The 24,510-nt window shown below is 42.3% G+C and overlaps 1 protein-coding gene across 6 annotated transcripts in view; it reads left to right on the top strand.

Annotated features, from left to right (window-relative positions):
• Positions 1-24,510, top strand: part of DYNC2H1 (dynein cytoplasmic 2 heavy chain 1) — a 631,818-nt gene that overhangs the window by 274,313 nt on the left and 332,995 nt on the right. For 5 of the 6 annotated variants that reach the window (XM_075592400.1, XM_075592399.1, XM_075592398.1 and 2 more), the window contains 5 exons: positions 777-842; positions 2,812-2,862; positions 8,020-8,097; positions 8,383-8,514; positions 13,780-13,852. The exons of the other annotated variant lie outside the window; for it this stretch is intronic. In XM_075592400.1, coding sequence (XP_075448515.1) covers positions 777-842; positions 2,812-2,862; positions 8,020-8,097; positions 8,383-8,514; positions 13,780-13,852 — 400 coding nt within the window. The remainder of the gene's footprint in view (positions 1-776; positions 843-2,811; positions 2,863-8,019; positions 8,098-8,382; positions 8,515-13,779; positions 13,853-24,510) is intronic. 6 annotated transcript variants of the gene reach the window in all.

The following is a 24,510-nucleotide window of genomic DNA, read 5'->3' as shown; positions in this document are numbered from 1 at the left end:
AATACAGGCATACCCCGCTTTAAGGACACTCACTTTAAGTACACTCACGAGTAAGTACACATCGCTCAATAGGCAAATGGCAGCTCACGCATGCGCCTGTCAGCACGTCCTGAACAGCAATACCCAGTACCGAAGCTGTACGCAAGCGGGGAGACTATAGAGCCTGTTACACATGTCTTATTTACATCAGTTATGCACCTATATGACGATTGCAGTACAGTACATGCATCGATAAGTGGGGAAAAGGTGGTGCTTCACTTTAAGTACATTTTCACTTTACATACATGCCCCGGTCCCATTGCGTACGTTAATGCGGGGTATGCCTGTACATCATTTGCCGCCATAACACTGATATTGTTGGAACGTTTTCTGGTTTCATCATATATGTGTTTCTTATCACAATGGTTGGAATGCAAATCTGTAACCAGCAAAAATTATGTTCTCCCCTAGCCCCTTTTTTCATTCTGTACCCTTCCCGTTTCCTCTATCTTGCATCAAATACCAACAAAACTTGAGTTTAAAAAAAAAATTTGTAAAGTGATAGTACAATAATCTCTTTCATGCTTTTTTGACATGCACCAAATAGATGCATATTTTGTGTATTACCTTTTCAATCACTTCTAATCTACGGTATAAAACTTTGCAATGTACAGCAGGCAGCATTATTTGCTTAGCTTCTGTAGGTAGATAACTACCTGGCACCTAACAAAAGCACTATACATCATAAACATTGTTGTGTTTTCTAGAAGATGCCTTTCATATCTCTTTATTTTTAGGCTGATCAGCTAATGTTTGCCCTACATTTTGTCCGTGGAATGCACCCCGACCTTTTCCAAGAGAATGTAAGTACCCAACAAAGACATATTGTTTGTTTTTTTGCTGTATTTTATTAAAACAGATAAGGCAAAGGCTTGAAAAGAATAGTAAATAAGTTAGCCCAGAAAGTAAAACATTATGGTTTCTAGAAGTGTAAGTAGAAGGACATAACTGAATAGGGTCTAATAAGACTAGATACCGTAGAGTGTAAATGTGTAAAGTTAGACATCTTAAGTCTGTGTTCCCCACTGGAGTAGTGAGGAAGCAATTGGTGTCGTAGCCTCGACATCAAGAGATGTTACAGTATATTAGTTTTAAACATCAGTAATCAAGGTTTATTTACTGTACATTCATTTTGTTAAACACTTGTCTTAGACAATGTTTTATCACCAAGTTCGATGGAAGTTAAGTCGGCAAACCAACTGTCAGTTGTTTTATTCAGAATTCATTCCAATTTTGTTGCTATGCGTTTTTATTTTGAGTTGCACTCTATATTAAAGTATACATGCAAAGATCCCATACTCACCTGTGTGCCAAAGTAAACAAACAATTTTAAACCCTCTAAAAAGCGCTAACCTACAATGGGTGTGAAAAACCGTGAATAATAATTATCGAAAATATATTGATAAATAATATAGTGAAAAAAGCAGCCTAGGGGAACAACAACCAACAGATCCTTCCTAATCTGATCAAATGTATGTGTATGTGTGCCAAAGTAAATGTAAAACAGAATAGATCCAAGAAGGATCAAAAAGGTTCCCCATATATTTGCACTCAATGCTGGGACAGATAATAAAGACAACAATAGTCTACCAGATAACTTAACTGTGAATCGGTCAAATGACCCATCAGAATCGGAACATCAGAACAAAATAATAACATTTTATTACATCAAATATATTAAACCACAATCAAAAGTTTAAAAACATATATATAATATAAAATTCCCCGTAGTGGAGTAGAAAATAGTGACCTATTTTGTGAAAGATTGTGACCTAGATAAGAAAAGTCTTTGTGTGTATTGCTGCTTTTAGTTAACTCCCTACGACCTCATGTTTGTTTGTAAATGTTATACAACTACAGCTTAACCCCATTATAGCGCGGTCCTCGGGGGCCACCCGCGACCACCGCGTTATAAACGGGGTCGCGAAAAAAAAATGGCTGCCGGAAAAAAATTTTTTTTTTAATTTCATTTTTTTTTTTTGTGGTACCGTGTTTGCCGGAGGGGGAAAGCTGAGAACTCTCCCAGCGTTCCCAGACCCGGTGGGGCAGCGGCAACAGCAAACAGCACTTACCCGGCATCTGGCAGCTCTTCTCCCTGTCTCTGCTTCCTGCTTCTGATTCCGTCTTGCGAGAGCAAGCTCCCTTAAAGAGACAGTGTCTATGTGTGTGTGTGTGTGTGTGTGTGTGTGTGTGTGTGTGTGTGTGTGTGTGTATTTGACTGTGTGTGTCAGTGTGTCAGTGTGTCAGTGTGTGTGTGTGTAGTGTGCTGTGTGTGTGTGCAGTGTGCTGTGAGTGTATGCAGTGTGCTGTGAGTGTGTGCAGTGTGCTGTGAGTGTGTGCGGTGTGCTGTGAGTGTGTGCAGTGTGCTGTGAGTTTGTGCAGTGTGCTGTGAATGTATGCAGTGTGCTGTGAATGTATGCAGTGTGCTGTGAGTTTGTGCAGTGTGCTGTGAGTGTTTTTTAATTCAGGGTCCACGCTCAAACCGCGTTATAAGCGGATTGCGCTATAACGGGGTTGAGCTGTACATCTAAATGGCATCACAATCTTCAATAAATATTCAAGGAACCTACACTTCTCCAGCACTTGGACATGTGCACTATATTAATATTTGTATCTATTTTATTTTTATGATGTTTTGCGTTTCAGTCTTACATTGTTTTATTTTGCTGTCCTACATATATTATGATTTTGTACTGGAAAAAGTTTTATAATGATTTTAATACAAAAAAAATCTATACATTTTTACATGTTTAACAAGATTTCATTTTATAGGAGTGGGATACTTTTACTGGTGTTATCGTTGGAGATATGTTCAAGAAATCTGTAAGTAAACATTAAAATTAGTCCAAACTTATTTGACCCCTTAAGTCCCGGAGGGGCCACGACACTCGAGTGCGACACAGTCGTTTTCACTTTGCTTCAGATTGTGTCCTGCGCTCCATGGGAATGCAGGAGGCGATCAGAGCTGAAAAGAACTCGTTGGGCATGATGTAGCCACTGAATTCTATGGTCCTTTGAATGTCAGAACCCATGACATCAGGAAGCGCAATGTCATGTAAAAAACAGAAGAAAATTCCCTGATGGTGCAGTATTGTGATTTATATGTGATAAATATCAAGGTGCAGTGTGCTGGATACTCACAAGTGTAGAGTGAGCAACGTTCCCATAAAGGTTTCTTTATGTGTGGCAGCCCGTTTGACCGTCAGACAGGTAAGTGGAATGGTAAGTGCTGGAGACCTTAAGTGAATAATAAAACGGACATAGTGCAGACTGTACAAAATATCTTTAAAAGTAAGTATATGTGTAATACACTCACATGGTTTTAAAAGGTAACAAGCGTTTAGATCACACAGGTTAGATCTCAGCAATGAATGAGCTGTTCTCTGTCCCCCCTCTGCCTCGGCAGGCGTGCGTGTCACCGGTGCGTCTCACCCTAACCGGAAACCGGAAGTGACGTCATCTGCTCTGGGGGACGCCGATCCTGTGGGAGGCTGATGAGAAAAAACTCCCACAGGATCGGCGTCCCCCAGAGCAGATGACGTCACTTCCGGTTTCCGGTTAGGGTGAGACGCACCGGTGACACGCACGCCTGCCGAGGCAGAGGGGGGACAGAGAACAGCTCATTCATTGCTGAGATCTAACCTGTGTGATCTAAACGCTTGTTACCTTTTAAAACCATGTGAGTGTATTACACATATACTTACTTTTAAAGATATTTTGTACAGTCTGCACTATGTCCGTTTTATTATTCACTTAAGGTCTCCAGCACTTACCATTCCACTTACCTGTCTGACGGTCAAACGGGCTGCCACACATAAAGAAACCTTTATGGGAACGTTGCTCACTCTACACTTGTGACTATCCAGCACACTGCACCTTGATATTTATCACATATAAATCACAATACTGCACCATCAGGGAATTTTCTTCTGTTTTTTACATGACATTGCGCTTCCTGATGATCTTCACTTCTTCACTGTCCACGGGATCGAGAGAACGACCCCACACCGGGTTAAGCAGCATTAATTCATGTTTGTATAAGTATCACATTTTTTCACATATGTGTCTATAATTTTGGAGCGCCACTTTTTGATATATTTGCTTGTCACAGAACCCATGACATGACTACATCTTGGGGCACCAAAAGGGTTAACCGTTGGTAATAGGAAAAGGTGAATGAACTTACTTTGATTGTGAGAGATTTGGGCAGGTAGGAGGCAGTGAGGGCAGAAGGCTTAAGCTGAGAGTGCAGTAGGGGTGGAAAGGAGCCCATTACCGGTAGAGCACAGGAGATGAGCAATGACATAACGAGAGATCAATGCAGATATGTAGGGAGGACCAGATGAATGGAGAGCCTTAAAGGTAAGGAGGATAACTTTTTATGTGATCTGAAATTTGATGGGAAGCCAGAAGAGGAATTTAAGGAGGAGATGAGCAGAGGCTGTTTTGGGAGAGATTTAAATTGTTCTAGCAGCAGAAATTTGGAAATTCGAGAGGCAGGGAGGCAGGGAGGCCGGTTAGCAGTATGTTACAATATTTCAGACAGGAGAGAATAAGGGCATGCATTAGAGTTTTATCAGTAGATTAACAGAGTAAATAAAGGGTGGATCTTGGCAATGTTATGAAGGAAGACGTGACAAATTTAAGACTTGCAATGAATGGGAATTGTGAATGTCACTCATAGGCAACGTGTTTTGGCAACAGGATATAATGGTTGTACCATTTACTGTGATGGAAAAAAGGGATATTAGGCCAGGTCTAGGGAGAAATATGAGGAGCTCTGTTTTAGACATTAAGTTTAAGGGGGCAGACCACCATCCACAAGGATATAGCCAGGAGGCAATCCGAGACTTCGGTCTGGATTGCAGGAGTGAGGGTAGGGGTAGATAGATATAGCTACGTATCATCTGCATAGAGATGATACCGAAGGCCAAAGGAGTTGATGAGGTCACCAAGTGATAGTGTGTAGAGAAATTAAAGGAGAGGTCCCAGAAAAGAGAACTGACTTACACCAACAGACAATCAACAGAAGACAAAGATATGTTAGCAACAGACAGAAAATGTGAGTAATTATTTATTTATAAAATGTTTTACCAGGAAGTAATACATTGAGAGTTACCTCTCGTTTTCAAGTATGTCCTGGGCATAGAGTTAAGATGACAAATAATACATGATTACAAATACAGTTACAGAAGTGAACAGGGTATACATTATATACAAGACATTGCATACACAGTTAGAGATAATATATATTATAGACGTTTGTAACAGTTGCAGACCAGATAAAAATGTGAGATCGCTTTAGTTTTGAAAAAACTTAGACTGGTGGTAGCTGTGAGAGTCTCCAGTATATTGTTCCAGTTTTGGGGTGCATGGTAAGAGAAGGAGGAGCGGCCGGATACTTTGATGAACCTTGGGACCATGAAGTCTTTTGGAGTCAGACCTCAGATGATAAGTGCTGCATGTGGTATGGGTCAAGAGCTTGTTCAGATAGATGGGTAGCTTACCCAAAAAGTATTTAAAGGCAAGACAGGAAAGATGAACTTTGCGCCTAGACTCAAGTTATGACCAATCTAGTTCTTTTAGCATGTCGCAGTGATATGTGTTGTAGTTGCATTGGAGAACAAAATGGCATATTGAATTGTAGAGGGTGTCAAGTTTACTAAGGTGTGTTTGGGGTGCCGAGCCGTATACTATGTCCCCATAGTCGATAATTGACATTAGCATCTGCTGTGCGATACGCTTTCTGACAGGCAGACTTAGGGAGGATTTATTCCTGTAAAGTACACCTAGTTTGGCATAGGTTTTGGATGTCAGGGTATGAATGTGCATCCCAAATGTTAAGTGGGAGTCAAGCCATATGCCAAAGTACTTTTAAACTGGTAACATGAGTTAGGGTGGTATTAGCTTTGGTTCTGATCTGGAGCTCAGACATTGGAAGCTTTAAAAATGTAGCCTTGGTCCCAAATACCATTGTTAGTCTTGTCAGTGTTTTAGAAACAGTTTGTTTTGGGAAATCCAATTTTCAAGTCTCAAAAAGTCAGATTGAAGTATGTGTTCAAGGTCGGAGAGGCTAGGGCTGTATGCATATAAGATTGTGTCATCTGGATACATGTGTATTGAAGCTCCCTTACAAGCTGTAGGAAGATCATCGATGAACACTGAGAAGAGTAGGGGCCCCAAAACAGAGTCTTGCGGGACACCACAGGTGATGTCCAAGGGGTTGGAGTTAGAGCCTGAGATAGTCACATATTGTGATGTACCTGATGGGTAGGAAAGAAACCAGTTTAAAGCACGCTTCCCTATTACAGAGCACTGGGGTTTGTTAAGCAAGATAACATGATCAACAGTATCAAATGCCTTTGCAAAATCTAGGAATATTGCACCTGTTAGTTGTCCCAGTTCCATTCCACACTGGATTTCATTGCAAACTTTTAGCAGGGTAGTTATTGCGAGAAGAGCGATTGGCCTGTAGTTTGATACTGTTTTTGTCCACACTTTTGAAGATTAGGGCAACTCTGGCAGATTTGCAGGTCTTAGGGATATGGCCTGCAGACAGAATAGAGTTGGCCATGGAAACAATTGGTGTGGCAATGGCTGGGGCACCAAGTCTTAGGAACTTAGATTGCAGTAAGTCAGGTCCACATTGGCTGCTTAGTTTTAATTTGAGGAGCGCTTGTGTAATCTCCTCTTTGGATACTGAACAAATTGAAAATTGTGAGCAGTGTTGGGAGAGGTTGGGGCTATAGGGGTACTCTCAGAATGAGGTTCATGTTTGTTGGTTTGGTTGCGTTTCGCCAATAAGTTAGTAGCACACCCCACAAAGTAATCATTGAATGCATTTGCAATGTCAGTTGGATTTGTCAGAGTAATATCCTCCTTAGTGATATTACTTGGTTGTTGATGGCTAGAAGGCTGGAATATATTGTTGATAACCTTCCATGAGTTAGCTGTGTTTGATGAATTCTGATGAAGATTCTCAGAGTAATATTGTGCTTTTGCATGTCTTGTTTGCCTTGTGCACATATTCCGCAGGTATGTGTAGTTATTAAGATCATTGGTAGTGCCAGTTACTTTGTAGCTATTCCACAAGGCATCCTTGAAATGGTAGAGCGATATAAGGTCACTTGTAACCCACGGAAGGTGGCGCCCCCCCTCCCCTATACTTTTATTCTGCGCAGTGGAGCTGGGAGAGGTATGAGAATCAGGTTAGAGCTTTGTTGCAGATACCAAGAGAGTTTAGAAAATGAAGGAGAAGGAAGTGATCAAAAGTACAAAAAACAACAGAGAGATAGAGTAGAATTATTAGGGAAAAATAACATTGGGATTTTGCTTCATGTAGATCTTTGGCTACTTTAGTAAACACGGTCTCTGTTGGGGGAGCTGTACAAAAAAAAGATTATAAAGTGTTCAGGAGGGCATGAAAATTAAGAAAGTTGGTCATACAGGAGAACACTAGACATTATAGCCATTTGGGAGCAAAGGGCAGTAGTTAGTAAGGCACCAGAAGTGACGCGGACTACACAGCCGAGATACCCGGAACCAACACAGAGGAACAGAGGACGAGTAGAATTTGACTCCACGGCGCACGATCGCAGGGCGTCCAACAAACCTGTATGTGTACTGTATGTGCCTAATGTACACAATATGAGTACATAGGTCATTTATCCTGTATATTGCTGCTATTTTTAGGAAGATAAAATCCATACTTGTCTGCAATATTGTTTGTTTTCTCTCAGTCCGAGATATTCATGCATTCTGCCACATACCTGACCAGGAAAGACTGAGATACAACTTGCCACGGGCTATCTGCATTTTTTATTCAGTAACACTGTAAGTAGATTGACTGAGGGGCCTACTCCCCTTTGCAGCAATCCTACATAGGTGTACACTCTGAAATAAACTCCTGGTGTGTATCAAAGGATGTACAAAGGCAGTTAGAAAAGTATTTATTTTGTTATATTTATACAATTTTTAAAGGATTCACAGAAGAGTCTTCGAGATCAGATTCCAACATGGATTGAGCAGGAACGAGCCTGGGCAGTAGCTTTATTGAAGGTAATTATAATCTACTTACTATAAAATCTTGGTAATGGTGTAATGATAAAATATCAGCCTAGTCAAGAAGCTGTGCTTATTCAGAGTTGTTGTAATTATGATTTCATGCAAGAGTCAGTTCACATATTTATGTGAACATGATCAAGTGGCTTTTTTTCTCTTATTTTTAGTTATCGCCTTTCTCATATTTGCTGTCTAAATTTATTTATTGCTTTAATTAAATTACTATGTGTTTTAAAATTCCTCTTCAACCACTTGTATGTAACCAGGTGTTTTATCTTGCAGGCTTCTCTACCAGCTCTTTATCTGACTCTGGGCCTTGAAGATTCAAATCTGTGGAATAATTTTTCACGGAGCTTAACTTGTGAGCAGGACTTCCCTGTGACGGTTGTAAAAAAAATCTCCTTATTTCAGCAGGTACAGTACATGTTAATAAATAGAACATCTTTAATACAAATTCCAATATGGCTGGAAATTAGCTGCTTAGAAGGTTAATTATATTAGTAAGGCTAGTTAATATATTTTGTGTTCCTCTGTAGCAGTATCTTTTAAATAGTGTGCAAATTATGAGCAATTTATAGTAAATAAGAGGCAAGATTTTTTTTACTTGCCAGCATACTAGTTTGGATTGGTCTTAAAGCTGCAGTTCAGTCAATATCCTGCATGTGTGTTTTTTTTAATAAATCAGTTCTGTAGTAAGAAAAAATACTTTTAGCATTTTCTGTTTTAAAAAAAACAACTTTGAAAGACCAATTTTCTTGTATTCTATTTTAACAACCATTTGCTAAGGCACTGCTCCTTCATGTCCTGTCACAAGCCCTGGAACACCCCTTTGTCAACTCTGCCCTCCCTCTAGCCCATGTCAGTGCAGGAGTGCTCATGAATATTCATGAGCTTCCACAGTGACAGAAGCAGAAGAAAAACATCCCTTCACTAATGATGTCATCAAATTTTGCCGATCAATACATGGAGAACGAATTGACTGGCAGCTATACAGTTCTTTAGGTAATTAGAGATTGCCCACATGAAACTATTGAAGTAAAAAAATGAATTAAAAAAAAAAAAAAAATACTGAACTGCAGCTTTAATCATTCGTACGTTTAGCAACAAACTGTACTGTAGGACTTTAGGTATAGAAAGTGTGATTAGTGGTACATGGCCTTAGAATCAATTTATCCTGGTTCAAATTCAAATTTTACTTCTTAGTTTTTATGGGCAAATCAATGTATCTCCCTGTCCTTAGGCACCAAAAATTGAATTGTAGGCTTTTTGGGCCTTACGTACTAATGTGAGGAATGCAGGTTCTTATATTTCCATATTTGTGTGAGTGGAATAATCTGTTATGAAAATTAACTTCCTTGACAAATGTTCAGTTGAAATATCAGAATGTATAATTTGTGAGTTTGCAATTTTAGCAGACCTCACAAGTGAGTTTTTACTTACCCAAATATGGTTACCCTGTGGAATTGAAGAAAACCTTAATGGATTATGTCATATTTGATGGAGTAAAATTCTCCACAAAAGGCACCCAAATAAAACCGAGATTCCTGTGTATATCAGTATTGCTGACCTGAAGAAGAGAGGAGAACTCTCGAAAGCTTGTCCTATGACATAAATTGTTAGTCCAATAAAAAAGGTATCACCTAATACTGAAGAACTAATTTATTCTGCACTATATATATGTATGTATGTTTAACATAGCAATCACCTGCTTTTCTCAGTGAGCCCAATCTTCTTAATCATTCATCAATATTAGAACACTGTTTCTTCGTTTAGCAATATTCACTTTGATTTAGAAGACCCTCTTTGTTCTGTCACTAAGTAACTATAGAATGAACTATGTTCCTTATCTTTTAAGACCAATATATATTGTCTTTTGTCTTACTAACTATTTAACTAACCTTTGATTCCAAACTCAAGACCATATATACTATTCAGCTACTCAGCAGACATTAACCGTACTAAGTTTCATACACAATTGAAATGAATAAAACAAGATAGATTCTTAAGTCACATAAAACATTTCTACATCTGCCTGTCTTGAAGACTAATGCATCTTCTTATCTTTGCAGAGGCAGCTACTCATTTTCCAATATAATTTGTAACCTGTTAAAATAAGTAATGTAGTTCTAAGTTACATGCTGAATATATGTATGTAACGGGTATTCCCCCACCCAATCGCATATAGAGTGTATGTGAGGGGGAACCTATATGTTACTAGGTGTGGTGCGTATACCTGTCAGGCTCACAGGAGGTCTGAGCCTCCGCTAGTGAGAGCCTGGGGTGAATCCTCTGGAACGATCTTATAATTACAGCACCTCCACCTGTGCAGGATTCTGGGAGTGTAGAATGTCCCTTACACAGGACCCAAATATATGAACCACATACACCAAGGTATATATAACACAGGTTTACCATATGGGCAGATAACACAATACACATGCATCAACAATATGACATCAACAGTACATAACTTCAGTGTCACCCTGTAACACTACTAAGCACAACTATCCACACACCTCGCAGGGCCTTAACCCCATACTGTATTCCCAAAGTCCTTGTACCCAAAGTCCCAAGTGTCCCGCAACTCCACCCATGTGTGGGACAGCACTGCCCACTAAGATGAAATGTATAGGTGGTGCACTTGGTGACTTGAATAATACCTGCCCGGCTCTCCTGCAACCGGGTACCGCAGAACTGTGGAAATGGCCCCGTCTGTGTCCAGCGCCAAAGCCTCAGCGATGGGGGTCTCCTTCTGAGCAAGCTCACCGCTCAGACAGTCTCTGTCTCTGCTCTGCAGAGAATGATTCACAGCAACACTGACCCTTCTTGTCAGAGCACACAGCACTGCAGATGTGTCCCTAACTAAGCTGACTGCTAACAGGGCAAGGTCTCTACCTAAGGGGCCTTCCCTAAAGCAGCCACAAACTGAAGGAGAGTTGGGCCTAGCTGGGACCTAGGGGGTAACCTGGGCTAGTGTAGAAGCACTGCTCCCTACACACACCTTCCCCTACCTTATCCCAGCACCAACTGACACTCTCACACTCCACTGTCAGCTTCCTGACTCCAGCACGCAACATTGTATCTCCTTTGCTGCATGAGAATCTGTAATCCTTAGTGGCTGTTTGACTGCATGTGCTCTGGGTGAAAGGGCAGTCCACAGAGGCTGCTGGGAATTGTAGTCCTTTAGGGGCCTCTTTGACATTAGGGCCGCGTGCGCGTTGTGTAATGGCCGCCGCTACTCTCCACGGAGCCTGTGCAACCCTGTAGTGGCCACCGCATCGCCCTAACTGCGCATGCTCGACTTTTAGGGGTCCCTGCACTACGGAGCGCCTCTTGTGCCAGTTTTGAAGAAATCTGTGTGACTAGGAAAAAGTGTGCTTGAATGCCATGTACGATTTGCAATCTTAATTTGGTAATTAATAGACCCACTGGATGGTGTTGCCCAGCACATGTAAAAAGAGAAAAGGAACGGAGAGGGTAAGAGAATGAACCTTGGCTCACCGTGTCTGGCACCAGCTTTACCCCATTGTTTACCCTGCCCGCACAAACTACCATTGCCCAGAAGAACAGTACAGAAAGTGCTAACATAAATTAGCGCAAGTTACAGTACATACAGTACATGTAGTGATTTTGTATTCATATTTATATTGCACATTTACATTCCAGAGAAATTCATAATTCTGTTTATACATTGTTCACCATCATGTGGAACGGACTTCTGATGTACAGTAAATCTGTTCTTTACTTTAGTTTTAGTTTAGTACTGCATTTATTTTAACCTTCAGGAATATATGAAATAAGAGGAAGAGATATTTCGCCATTAGTCTCTTTCCTACCATATCACTAGCGCAGTTTATCTTGGATAGTGGCCATTCATCATTCCTTTCAGATTTAATCTATGGATTATAATTTCTTAAACAATATTTTTATACATTGAAGTGAATTTACACGTATGGTTCTTTGTGCTGGGTAAGTGTTATCAAGCATATGTGTCTACTATAAACTTCTTGACTGGATACCATTAATCTAAAAAAAAAAAAATGCTATATAATGCCACTTCTACTAATCTTTGTCTTATTTATCATGTGCCTAACAGCCAGTCACTTAAATAATGAAACGTTGTAATGAGGTATTCAAGTTGTCTTTACTTATTTACTGAAAGGAGTAGTCCCCCCTGCTGAAATTTCCTTTTGTCCCCCCATTTTTCGGGAAGGGAAGTAGGGGGTCCCCCACGGTAAAAGTGGCTCATGAGACACATACCAGGAAAACTTCTGCCACTTTCAGGAATTTAAATCTCCTGCGGAGTGGGCCAATAGGAAGCCTCAACATCATCTGTAAAAAAGAGAAAAATGGCGTGGTGCTACAAATTACAGTATGTCACAAAAAACTGTGTATATACAAATGTGTCAAGTGTCCAATAAACGAAAAAATGTCCCACAAAATTATGTGTGTATGTCAATACATACAATCCTTATGGAGGAAAATGGTCTGTGACGGTAGGGGGAAATATGGCTGCTGATAATAAAGGTTAAGTCTGCCATTGCCCCTACCTGCCAGTAATACATTGGTATTGTATCATATGTTATGTATATATACAGTATGTATGTCTTTGCTTGGTTCCAGCGCCTCAGGAATCAGGGGTTACTATGTTTGCATAGAATTGTTGCAAATGTTATGTTGCAGTCCTACCCACCAATCAGGGCCAGCATGTAGGTAGCTCCTGGCACTGAGTGTTGCAATGTTATGTTTTAAGTATATAAAAAGGTGGGAGGTACAATTCTATGCAAATATATTAACCCCTGATTCCTGAGGTGCTGGAAACAAGCAAAGACATTCATATATATATATATATACACATAACATATAATGCAATACCAATGTATTACTGACAGGTAGGGGTAATGGCAGACTTAACCTTTATGAACAGCAGCCATATTTCCCCCTACCTTCACATGGTCTCGAACTCCAGTTCTGTTTGTAAAACCCGGAAGAACTCCAGATCTCGCAGCCAGAGTCACAAGGGTATCCAACTCTTATTGTATACCAAATGTAGAGAAGAATGGCTCCAGGCGCAGTTCACAGAGAGAGAAGAGGAAAAAGAAGATGTGTAATACTGTTATGACAAAATGTTAGTGAACAGATGGTGAGCTGCAGCCCTGAATGGCAATGTTGTGGGTTCTAATCCTGTTGGGTCTTACACTTTTATCCCCTCCATCACAAGGGGCTTTAAACTGATTGGTCTTAAGGATATATTTTAGGATGTGTGACTCCTTTAAATATACTTTGTATAGACATTAGCATATCTGCCAGGTTAGTTTGAAGGGACATATACACGTGGAAATACTTTTAGGTTAGGAAGACCACCACGCAAAAACGCATTTTCATTTTATGCAGGGAAATCGCACCTTCAGGTAATTTCACTTGTAAAGCAATAACAAATCGGGTGGGTTGTCGCTTTTTATACATGCGGTTTTGAAAATGGGATTTGCAATAGAGAATTCCGCTTTTTCACACATTTCATACCGTGCGTTCTAAGCATGGTAAAACGTGCGATTTGGCAATGACAAATTAGAAGCTACTAGAATAAGCCCCTATGTTGTCAGGACAACGAGTTTGAGTTTTGTCAACCTACGTGTTTTATTATTCTAACTACTTCCTTTCTCATCACTTTTCCTGTAGGTTTTAATTGTTCAAGCAATCAGACCAGACAGGCTTCAAAGTGCAATGGCCTTCTTTGCATGCCAAAATCTGGGTAAGTGTAATTACTGTGTGTGCTCAGAATACTAAGTTTACTATATATACATGTAGCCCTCTTTCCTGCTGATATAGACTGACTACTAATGCTGTATATACCTGCTGGCTCAGCGAGATCTGGGCCTCCGCGAGAACTGGGAGCATGGGGTAACAATATGTACTTGGCAGCGCCTCCACTAACCCAGGATCCCCAATAAGTAAGATTCCCTTGGACAAGAATAATGATAATAATCCATAACGTTGTAACCTTTTACTATTAAGTGAATGCAGAGCATAAACATACACATATCACCCATATAACCACAGTGCATACATATATATAGCAATGCAATAATTGGATATCAGTGGCCTTGCCACACTCCACCTTGGAATAATGTCCTTTACCCACCACTGTGTGCGCCCACACCGTGTCCAATGTACTGGACCAGTCCCTTGGTCACTTAACCCTCAGTGTCCCCAAAGAACCCTCCCCAAGGCGGGATCAGCGCCTGCAGGTACCGGTGTTGGTGCACTTATATACTACCTTCCGACCGCTCCAGCAGCCGGTAACTGTGATTCGCAAAGGATCCGCCGATCCAGCGTAGTCTCTCACGAATAGTTGCTTGACTCCAGCAGCTTGATCCCAAACCACTGGCAGCACAGCAGCGCAGGAAGAATACTGTGTCCCTGTCTGCTACTACAGTAAAGGGTATGCTGTCCCTATCTATAGCTGTTCCCTGCAGTACCACAAGCTGGTGGTGACTCATGGTCTGCACTAGGGCCTAAGGGGAATCTCTGGCCTATGCAGTGGGTCACTAACCCCCTGCAACACACACCTCCTCTCCCCTTGCTCTTCCAGGACCCTCGGCTAGCGTGGTCTCTCCCCCACGCTTCCCTTTCCTGCCTGCCAGCAAATCCTCCTCTCCTATTCGCTCCCTGGCATCACATGCCCCTACTGAGGCTCATGGGAATTGTAGTCCCAGCTCAGGGCCTTTCTCCTAGTGGCCAGCCTTCGCGCGCTATTCACTGCGCATGCGCGAACTTCCTCAGTCCTCCCGTCGCGCATAGGTACTGCACATGTGCCAGACACAACATGGCGGCGCCCTATGCTATCGGGCCGCCGCGGAACTTCCGTGACGCTCCCTGCTCAGCCCCCCCCTTCCTAAAGTGCCGGCGGGTCTGCCGCTCGTCCCTGACAGTACCCGTGATCGCCCCCGCAGCGGAGGTACAAAGGGGGCCAGGGGAACACCACTACATACAATATACTATATTTTCTCATTTCTGAGTATAGATGTTTGTATGAGTTCAATTGTATTGAATTTTGACTATTTAAAGAGTCATAAAATAACACACAAGGTACAGAATGATACAGCTTTTAAATGCATATGCTACTTAAATAGAGACGCAAATACAAATAAGTTATTCAATGTATACTAATGTTGACATTGTAAACGCTGCTAATTTCTTGGCAAATCATTTTAAAGAGGCATTCAATGTTATTAATAAAAAAAATGCTAATTTTAAAAGCGGATATACTGAGTGTAAATTTCTACACTGCATCAACACCAAGATTTTAAAGTTCATTGAGCCGCTTACTTGGTATTGGTGCTAATGAACATTCATGAAGCATGAAGTCAGAATAGGTGGGTGTCTAGACTGCATCTAATGTAACCATGGAAATGCCTTCACCATGCCTTGAAATCTATGTCTTACAGTGATACATACATAGCTTCGGCAATGAATAGATGAGAAAGTAGGTAGAATAAAATGTGTAAATCAAACAATAACAACCCAGTATATTTAAATGAACTATGATAAAGTATTTTATTGGAGACTAGCTCTGGGATTCACTAAGCACCAATGTGGGGCATGCACTCTGATCCGGCGTTAATTGCTATTAACTTGAATGGCAGTTAAGGCCAGATCTTGGTGCAATACCTCGTATCAAGGCTAAGTGAATCTTGTCTTAAGGAGCTTATTCATAAAGTCCTGGAGGGCAATATTTATTAGGCTGTGCTAAGCCACAATGCAGAGACAAGGCTGATAGCATTGCTGGTTGGCATTTTTCAAGTGATTTATGTAGTGCAATAAAAGCACTATCATTATGCCACAATGTTAATTTAGAAACGGTTTGAACAAGATAAATACACTTGTTGGTACAGGATTCAGTTAAACAGTGCAAGTAAAATTGGATATTAACTTAGAGTAATAACTGAAGTGTAGCATCAAAATAAATTGTTATGTTTTCTACTTCACATCAAGGATTAAAAAAGGGAAATTCATAGACAACAGCAAAAGATATATTTAATTTAAAAAGGGACCAGTTATTGTAATTATTTTGAAACGGGACTAAATGAAGATGTTGATTTTCTTACATACTTGATGATCATTATGCTATAACTATAATACTGTACCCTAGTAACCATACTTCTGATCCCCTAACCAAACTCACCTTTTTGTAAATTGGCGTGACTGCTTAACTGTTAAACTGCATTTATGGCTAGAACCCTGTGTTGGCGGTTGTGCAAGCCCGCCCCCCTCATTTCACACCTCACGAGCCCCCTCTTTTTCCCCATCACCAATACATTTAAAAAAAAACACCCCCCAATACATATTAAAAATATACCCCCGAATACATATAAAAAATACACCCCCAAACATATAAAAAAAAAAAAAAGGGTCGGGAGGATGCCGTATCACGCGCATTGTAAGTGAAAAGTCTTTGCCTTTGGTCAGTGAAATTATATTTTGATTGCTATGATTTTGATTGAATGAAAGACGTTTGAGAGTATACATTTTTTTTTGTACAAATTTTCATAGTATCAGTTGGAATAGATGAGACAATTGACGTATGATAATTAATAAGTGATGCATATATTTTGGATTTTAAACTATGTAAAATGCCATTACTTTCAAAAGTCTTTAATTCAATGAAAATCAAAATACAATTCCAGTGAAAAAAAACGCCAAAGTTTCACTTAGAGACCGTGTGCTCGGCAGACACCCCCTCCTTTTTGTTGTTGAATGGTCAGCCATGGGTTAATAGTTCAGCCTTACATGACTAATCCTGATTACTCTTTATGGAGCATGTGTTTTATTTAACTTGAACAATGCTTAAATGCCTATTTAGTCAATTAGTGATATGCGCTCCAACATAAAAGTCCAATCATATTGTAAATCCTTTAGGTAATAATGTAGAAAAATAGGTACTGGGGCTAGTGAGGTATGTATTCATAATGTAGCATATACCATTAACAAGAACTCTAGCCCTGAAGGCTGAAGGCTGAAATATGAAGAAAATCAGACCTACAGCCTCATTGGGGGAGTGCAGAGGTAGGTAGAAAGAGGAGTATCTACTCACAATTTGTATTGCCCCAGTCCTGTAGTTCTTGGTGGGCGTGCAACCAGGAGAATGCAGAGAGATCCAAGGGAAAAAAACTCCAACGCACAGCCCTGAACAAAGTAGGTCCCACAAAACTAATAAAAATATATCAAATGCTTTATTCTTCCATAGTTAAAAAAACGGAGGTAGGTACCCTCCTACGCGTTTCGGGCAATCCGCCCTTTATCAAGGAGTAATATGTCCCCCACAGTATTGGTATTTAAATACCCTTTAAGGCAGCCCCAATTCGCGCCAAAATCGCCACCAAATGGGCCCGCCCACAAACGCAATGACGTCACATGCAATGCGTGATGACGTCACGCGTCATGACGCGCCACAGCCCCTCATCGATCGCACAGTTCCTCCTCCGTTTTACTGCTTTGCAGTGTAGGAGGGGACTGGGATCGAGCTGCCCGAGGTACGGCCCGCCTCCCCTGTACTGTGGGACGCCGGCCGGTTGCCATGGTAGTGTCGGGGGGCGTGGCTGTGGCGCGTCATGACGCGTGACGTCATCACGCATTGCGTGTGACGTTATGCGTTTGTGGGCGGGCCCATTTGGTGGCGATTTTGGCGCGAATTGGGGCTGCCTTAAAGGGTATTTAAATACCAATACTGTGGGGGACATATTACTCCTTGATAAAGGGCGGATTGCCCGAAACGCGTAGGAGGGTACCTACCTCTGTTTTTTTAACTATGGAAGAATAAAGCATTTGTGGGACCTACTTTGTTCAGGGCTGTGCGTTGGAGTTTTTTTCCCATAAATGCCTATTTACCCTTCTAAACATACTATAGAGTAGAATAATTCTTTAAACTTAAGCCATTATTATTTTTAACTTTAATTTTGCTTCTTAAACCTGATGCCATCTTAATGGTGGCCAAAAGTAATTAGATTTGTGTATCTGTGTAACTCCTGAGCTATTAGTTAAGAGTAGAGATATATTTACTATAGATATGTCTTCTTTGTAAAACCTGTGCATTTTCGTCTAACCGCCCAAATCAAAAGCACACAAGGTCTGCATATTGCCTACCTTCGCTAGGTGTACATGGGACACAACCAGCTCATTAGAGGTGTGTTTGCGTGCGACAGCCGCTTCTGCGCATTCACAGGTGGTGCTGCATGCGCAGTCTGCACTGGCCGCTTCTAGGCACGTGGACACTTGTCCTGGTTGTCCCCCCCCTTTTGGCGGCCCTGACCCATGTTATCACTTGTCTTTTTTAAATTGCTTTTAATTATTTCTTTGTCACTTTTATCTTTACTCTTGCTTACCATATTTCTATGTGTCTCTCTAGTGCTCCCCATTTCTTTCTTGCCTTGGTGAAGCAGTAGGTGTATGTTACACAAAAGCTAAAGCTAAAGCTCCCATACTTTGAATTAAGAAGTATGAAATTGTTAATGATATTGTATTGCAAGCTTTATGCAGCATCTTGACTAGAAAAAGGAATTAGTGATTGTATTTGTCTTGCATCACAACATTATATATATATATATATATATATATATATATTTAACATTACTTGAACATTCTGGCATTTGGAGTGCCTCTGTATATCTTTACATTACCAGAACCAGGGGGGTCATCACTGTTCCCCCAACATCCAGCGACTCCCTGGCTCCAAAGCAGCGAGTCCATGGTCGACCATGGGTCTACCAGGCAAAATAGGGAAACAATGTTGCTCCAGAGGGCAATAGAAAAAAACTTTCCAATGGTGACCCCGGTTACCATTATTATAGTCCGCTGTCATAATTGTAGTTTTTTTGCGTGTGGCAAAATTAGCATAAAAATACAAATATTTTTTTTTTCCCTACCCCCGGATGTCTGGAGACCAGTGCGCTCTGGGGGCCCCCTTGGTTCATGTAAGATGGGGGGAAAAAAAACAAGCATCCAGGATTGCTATTTGTGTGTAAGAAAGTTGGGTATCTACAGGCATGTAAATTGGCATTTTTCTTTTTGTGTTTTTATATAAGGTACTGTATATTGGGGATTCTTTCACATCTTCCCCTTGTCTTGACTTTCCAATATTAGTAGTCATAAAATAAATACCTGCTAAGATAGATTGAATTAAATCTTAAATGTGAGTTATTTAACAAAGAAATTGTATTGATAAAAAGTTAGGGTATGTCTGCACCTAATATATATATATATTTATATTTATTAGGTGCAGACATACCCACAGACAGCAATGAGCAGTGTGAAGAAGTCAAACTTTTCCTGAGTCTGGAAATGGCTGAATTTATTTTCCTAATAATTGACTTGGACATGCAACATGTTGTAGTCGTGCAATAACACTGGCATATGTTCAGCTTTCTTTGAGAATAATTAAATACTAACTTAGATCTTGAAATATTATCCTACGTCTGGGTGTATGGAACAAATTAAGAGAGAGCCTGGGATAATTGTTGGCAGAATTTCCATAAGAATCTGAAATTTTCACGTGTACTAGTAAGCAGTTTGTATTCCATCCAAGGCTGCTTTTGACTTTACTCAGCAATAAAGAATGTCCTAATGATTTAGCAGATCAAAGCAGAAACGTTAATATTGAATCTGATCAATGTTTATTTAAAACAGTAACCTTTTCTTTAAGTTTTGGCTATGGGGGTGTATATGTTTCGAATTATATATGATGTGAAGCTTCAAGTGAGTACAAGTGTAGTTTTTATAGGATCGGACCAAATTCTCCTAATGGAACTATAGGTTGAATAAAAAAATATATTTTAAAATATATAAAAAAGGAAGAAGTGAGGCTGCATGGCCTTGTGCTCAGCTAACCAGTCGCACTTAGTCTGAGCTCCACATTCACTGACCCTTTCAAGCCTGCAAACCACCACATCTGGCCTTTGGAATTAATTAAAATCAGCGCAATCTGTGAAAGTGAGCCATAAGGTGCATGGCCATATCAAAATGTTGAACTTTTGGGAAGTTTGAGCCAGTCTGTGGACGGCTGAAAGTGTGGAGCTCGGTGTGACGCGGAGCAGCCCTTTTACACCAGAGAGCCTCTGTCGTGTCACTGGAGCGACGGGTTTTACTCATCGCCGGCGGGCGCGGGCCCTCTGAAGGCTGGTCAGGACTCCCCCCTTGGAGACTGAGGTGGCCGGTGACAAGCAGATCCCGACTTCAGCTTTCAGCACAGAGCCGGCCATACACTCGGAACAAGATGCCTGCCAGTGGCTTATGAGGTGAGAATTGATGAGTGGCCATGAATGGAGCGGGGCCAGGAAGTTGGGGAGAGCAGGCTGAAGCCTCTCATCGATCAGACCGGAGTCACCCGTCTAGGAGATTCGACGCCAGGTGTGGTGATATTGAAGCGACCGGCTGGAGGAGGCTCCTGGTGAACTGAGGCTGCGCAGTCCCTATATCCCCCGACTGGAGTGTCTGGTCGGTAGAGGGTGGTGGCGGCCATTTTCTCTGTGAGTGGAAGCTGGAACAACGCCAGAGAGAGGAAATAAGCCTGCCCGGGGGGGGGGGGGGGGGGGAATGGGACCGCTGCTGTCCTGAAGAGACCTGTCGGAACCCCCCCCCCTGGTGAGTGAGATCAGCCCTGGTGGTGGGGTGAGTTAACTTGATGGCATAGATCCGGCCCCCGACTCCAGCCAATCCAGTCTAGATGCAAGATGGCCATCGCAGTACTTTGATGAGGCACGGGTGACTGCGAGGAGGCTGGAGGAGGCCCCCTCCATACCCCCTCCCCCCTCCCCAAGAAAAATCAATACACAAAGTAAATAAAAGATCAGCCTGATCTTACCTGGGCACGCTGCTGGGAAGCTGCTGCAGCTGAGGTTGCCTCCCACACCAGACAATACTTACATCTTGGGCAAAATCCCACCTACAGGGAAAGAAATACTGACTTTGACTTTATTTCATCATTAAAAAAAAAAAAGTTACCCAGCAGGGGTACTCGAAATTTTCCGATTACAGTATAGTGGGGCCAGGACACCAGAGAGGACACCAGAGAGAACATTTGGTAGACAGGCTTCATCCCAGAGATCCCAAGCAAGAGAGAATAAGGGGCAAAGAGTGAACATATACCACTACAATTTTATATACAGCTAAGCGAAGATTTGGAAAAATTAATATCTACCACTGACAAAAACAGAGACCAAGATGTGGACTTTATTTCATTAAAAATGTTCAAACTGGAATTGTCGGCATGCGCACGGGAGCAAGAGGCATGGAATTCTATTTTGATAGCTCCTCTTCGCCCATTCAAATAAGACAATAACACCATTAAAAATCTGCAAACCTGTAAGGATCCATGAGTCCCGCTACCCTCGGTGCGCTTCTCGCTGACCTCAGCCCGCTATCGGGTGCTCCGCTTCCCCCGCCTCCTGCGGCGCATCACCTGGGCCATCTACCAGCCGCTGGTCTACAGGCACACGCGTGTATTTATTCGGACGCCTACGGGTTGCGTCTGCGCGGGGGCATCATTGGCACGTCACATGTGCTCTACGCGTGCAGGTACCACATCACCAGCCTCCGCCTGTAAGCCCTCCCACACCTGTCTCCTGCACCTTGTCAACCAATCTCAGCAGGCGCTCCTGACGTGCCCCCTCTTGCCTTGTCCTCACTGGTTCCTGCATGCCTTATATGCTCTTCCGTTCCTCTGGTTCATTGGCTGAGCATAAACCTTCCTACTAGTGAAGTGTTCACTGCTGTCTTGAATCCACAGTCTTGTCGTGCTCCTGACCTTAGCTTTTCTTCTGTTCTCCTGACCTCAGCTACATACGACCATCCATACTTCTCCATCCTGACCCCGGCTAGCTCCTCGACGATCCACTCCTCTCCAATTCTGACCTCGGCAAAGTACCACGATGATCCACCTCTCTCTAATCCTGACCACGTCTATGTACCTCCTACGATCCGCTACTCTCCATCGCCGACCTCGGCAAGTATTACTGATCATTCAGACCTCTCCTAGCCCGACCCGGCTACCTCGACCAATCTACACTCCAGACGCGCCCACGCGGCTGTGGATTGGTGTAATGTCAAATCCCCACCTCGGCCTCGCGGTCACACCTTGTTTGTGGTGAGCACTCCACACTAAGATAGTTACGGAGCATTTGCTTAACGTTAGCGATGACTATAAGGGCACAAGCAAAGAAAATCTTGCCGGACCTTGCGAGCTATTTTAAAAAGTTGGATTTGGAACGAGCGGTGGAGAAGCCGGCTGAGGGGGGATAACGGGGGATCAGACTAAGAGAGGGAGCCAGCAGTGGAGGGAAATATGGATATTTTGAATAACATGGTCACAAAATCAGATATAGAGAGACTATTTGGTGAATTAAAGATGGCAGAGCCAATATCCTAAAAGAGTTTGCTGTGGGGGACGCCTTTCTAAAGAAGCTGGAGCTACCTCGAACAGTGTCTACCGAGAATCAGCCGAGGAGCCTGCTCTGGAGACTGCTTGGGGCGAAGTGAGGGGATCCTCACGCGGCCGCCAGGAAAAGGAAGCTAATTAGGATCAATTTCGCATTTAAAGGAGCCTATCCATTTTTTACCTTTACCAAAAATTTCAAGTTACAGTACTGAATTTCGGCCTATGCAGACCCAGCACTTACCCCATTAAAGGATCCAGTCCAGATGTCCCCTTTTGCGTAGATAATGGTGTGGTTCCGGAGAGATGAGGCGGTGGTGGAGCGGCAGCAGAGGGAACAGGGAAGGAGCCAGGAAGAATGTAGGGGGGGGGGGGAGGCAGAAGAAAGAGAAGAGGAACCAACAAGAGGCGGTAAGGCGGGTGCGACGGAGTTTCAGATGGAGGAGATTTGGGGGGGGAATACCTCATGGTAGCCGATTGTTATAGGCCCTTCTTCTTCAGTCGCCATTTGCTGAGGTTTTTGCCGACATTGGACTCATTATGGCGGGAAGTGGTGAAGATGGCGCCGGAGGGTAGAGACGAAACAGTGAGTGAGGTGAGGCAGGTCCTCCGTCCCATTCTGATCTCTGAAGGCGGGTAAGTGCTGAGTGGGGAGGGAGTGGATCTATTTTTCGCCGGATTGGGAGGGGGTGAGGCCGGGTTGTGGTCACTGGAGATGAGTCTCTGGGCTCTGGGAGGACAAAAAAAGGGTCTACCTAATGAACCCCATCAGAGGGTCAGATATTGTCAATTAAGCCATTAGAGACAAGGTATTGGACGGTTTCCCTGTACTGATCATCCGAACGAACTTGGTACGGGGGGAGGGGAGAGGGGGGGCTGGCACTAAGATGATTTGTTGGAGGATTACAGACTGTCCTAAGTTGTGGTACCCGTACCATCGTTTTCATTTTTTATTGCCCGGGTCTCGGTGCTCTCTCAATAATAAGGTCTGTTTGTCAGGTTGTAGTTAGAACATCTCAGCACTTCATTGCCAAGAGAGGGTGAACTAGGGGATACCTCAGAGTACAAGACAGCACGCAAACTAGGAAGGATTAAAACGTTATGGAGAAACAGGCATTTTGGAAGAGGGTGAGAATGTAGTAGTTAGGATGGGGAGGGGAGTATAGAGTATCATGACTTAGCAGCTAGGGAGATCTCAGAGGAAAGTATAATTGAAAAGTAGACGAGACTATGATAGAGTAGCTCAAACTCCAAATATGTTTGTCATAAAGGAGGCGTACCTTAGCCCAAGCTAGGAGGAAGAAGTAGTGATGCTCCACCCCTGCAGCCAGCAAACAGCTATCTACAAATTACGTAACTTCTTTCATTTATTTCTTGCCCTGTTGGTAATTCCTCTCTGCTAATTGATCTGGTATCTACAGATTGGAGTTTGGTCTGTGTTTGTGCTATTGCAGTTATATCATCTTGTTGGACTGACCTGTACAACTCTACGGTTGTAAGCTACCTCAGTAGGGTGCAATTTTGGTCAACTGCCACTTAGGGATGCACTGCCTAGTCAGGTTTGCTTTTCCATTTCAGTTTAAGTGTAGTTCCCTTTCAGAGTGTGGTTTGTTTGGGGTTGCTCCGCTAAGCTATACTGCCCATATAAGTTTTTTATCTTTCCCTTTTGATTAGGAGCATCTCCACCCAACACTGTATCTGTGTATTTTTTTGCGTTCTTTGCCCACAGGGGTAAGGAAGTACCGTGGGTTGTCCAGATCTTTGGGAACAGGCTTGAAGAATGGGTTACCCCCCCGAAACGTTGCCCCCCTTATTCCCCCGTATCCCCCTTGCTTCCCTTGTCTCTTCCCTTTCCCCACACTTCCCGTACCCTGTGTTTCTCCCTCCCCTCGTGCTGTGTTTAGATTTCATTGTTCTCTACACATTGGTACATTATTCTTAGCATAAAGTACATTTATTTTCATTGTAGTTCCAATTTTGTTGTT

Source organism: Ascaphus truei, chromosome 3 (assembly GCF_040206685.1).
Source record: "Ascaphus truei isolate aAscTru1 chromosome 3, aAscTru1.hap1, whole genome shotgun sequence".
Lineage (NCBI taxonomy): Eukaryota > Metazoa > Chordata > Amphibia > Anura > Ascaphidae > Ascaphus > Ascaphus truei.
The sequence above is the reverse complement of the archived record's forward strand: the minus strand, read 5'-3'. Positions and strand labels throughout refer to the sequence as shown.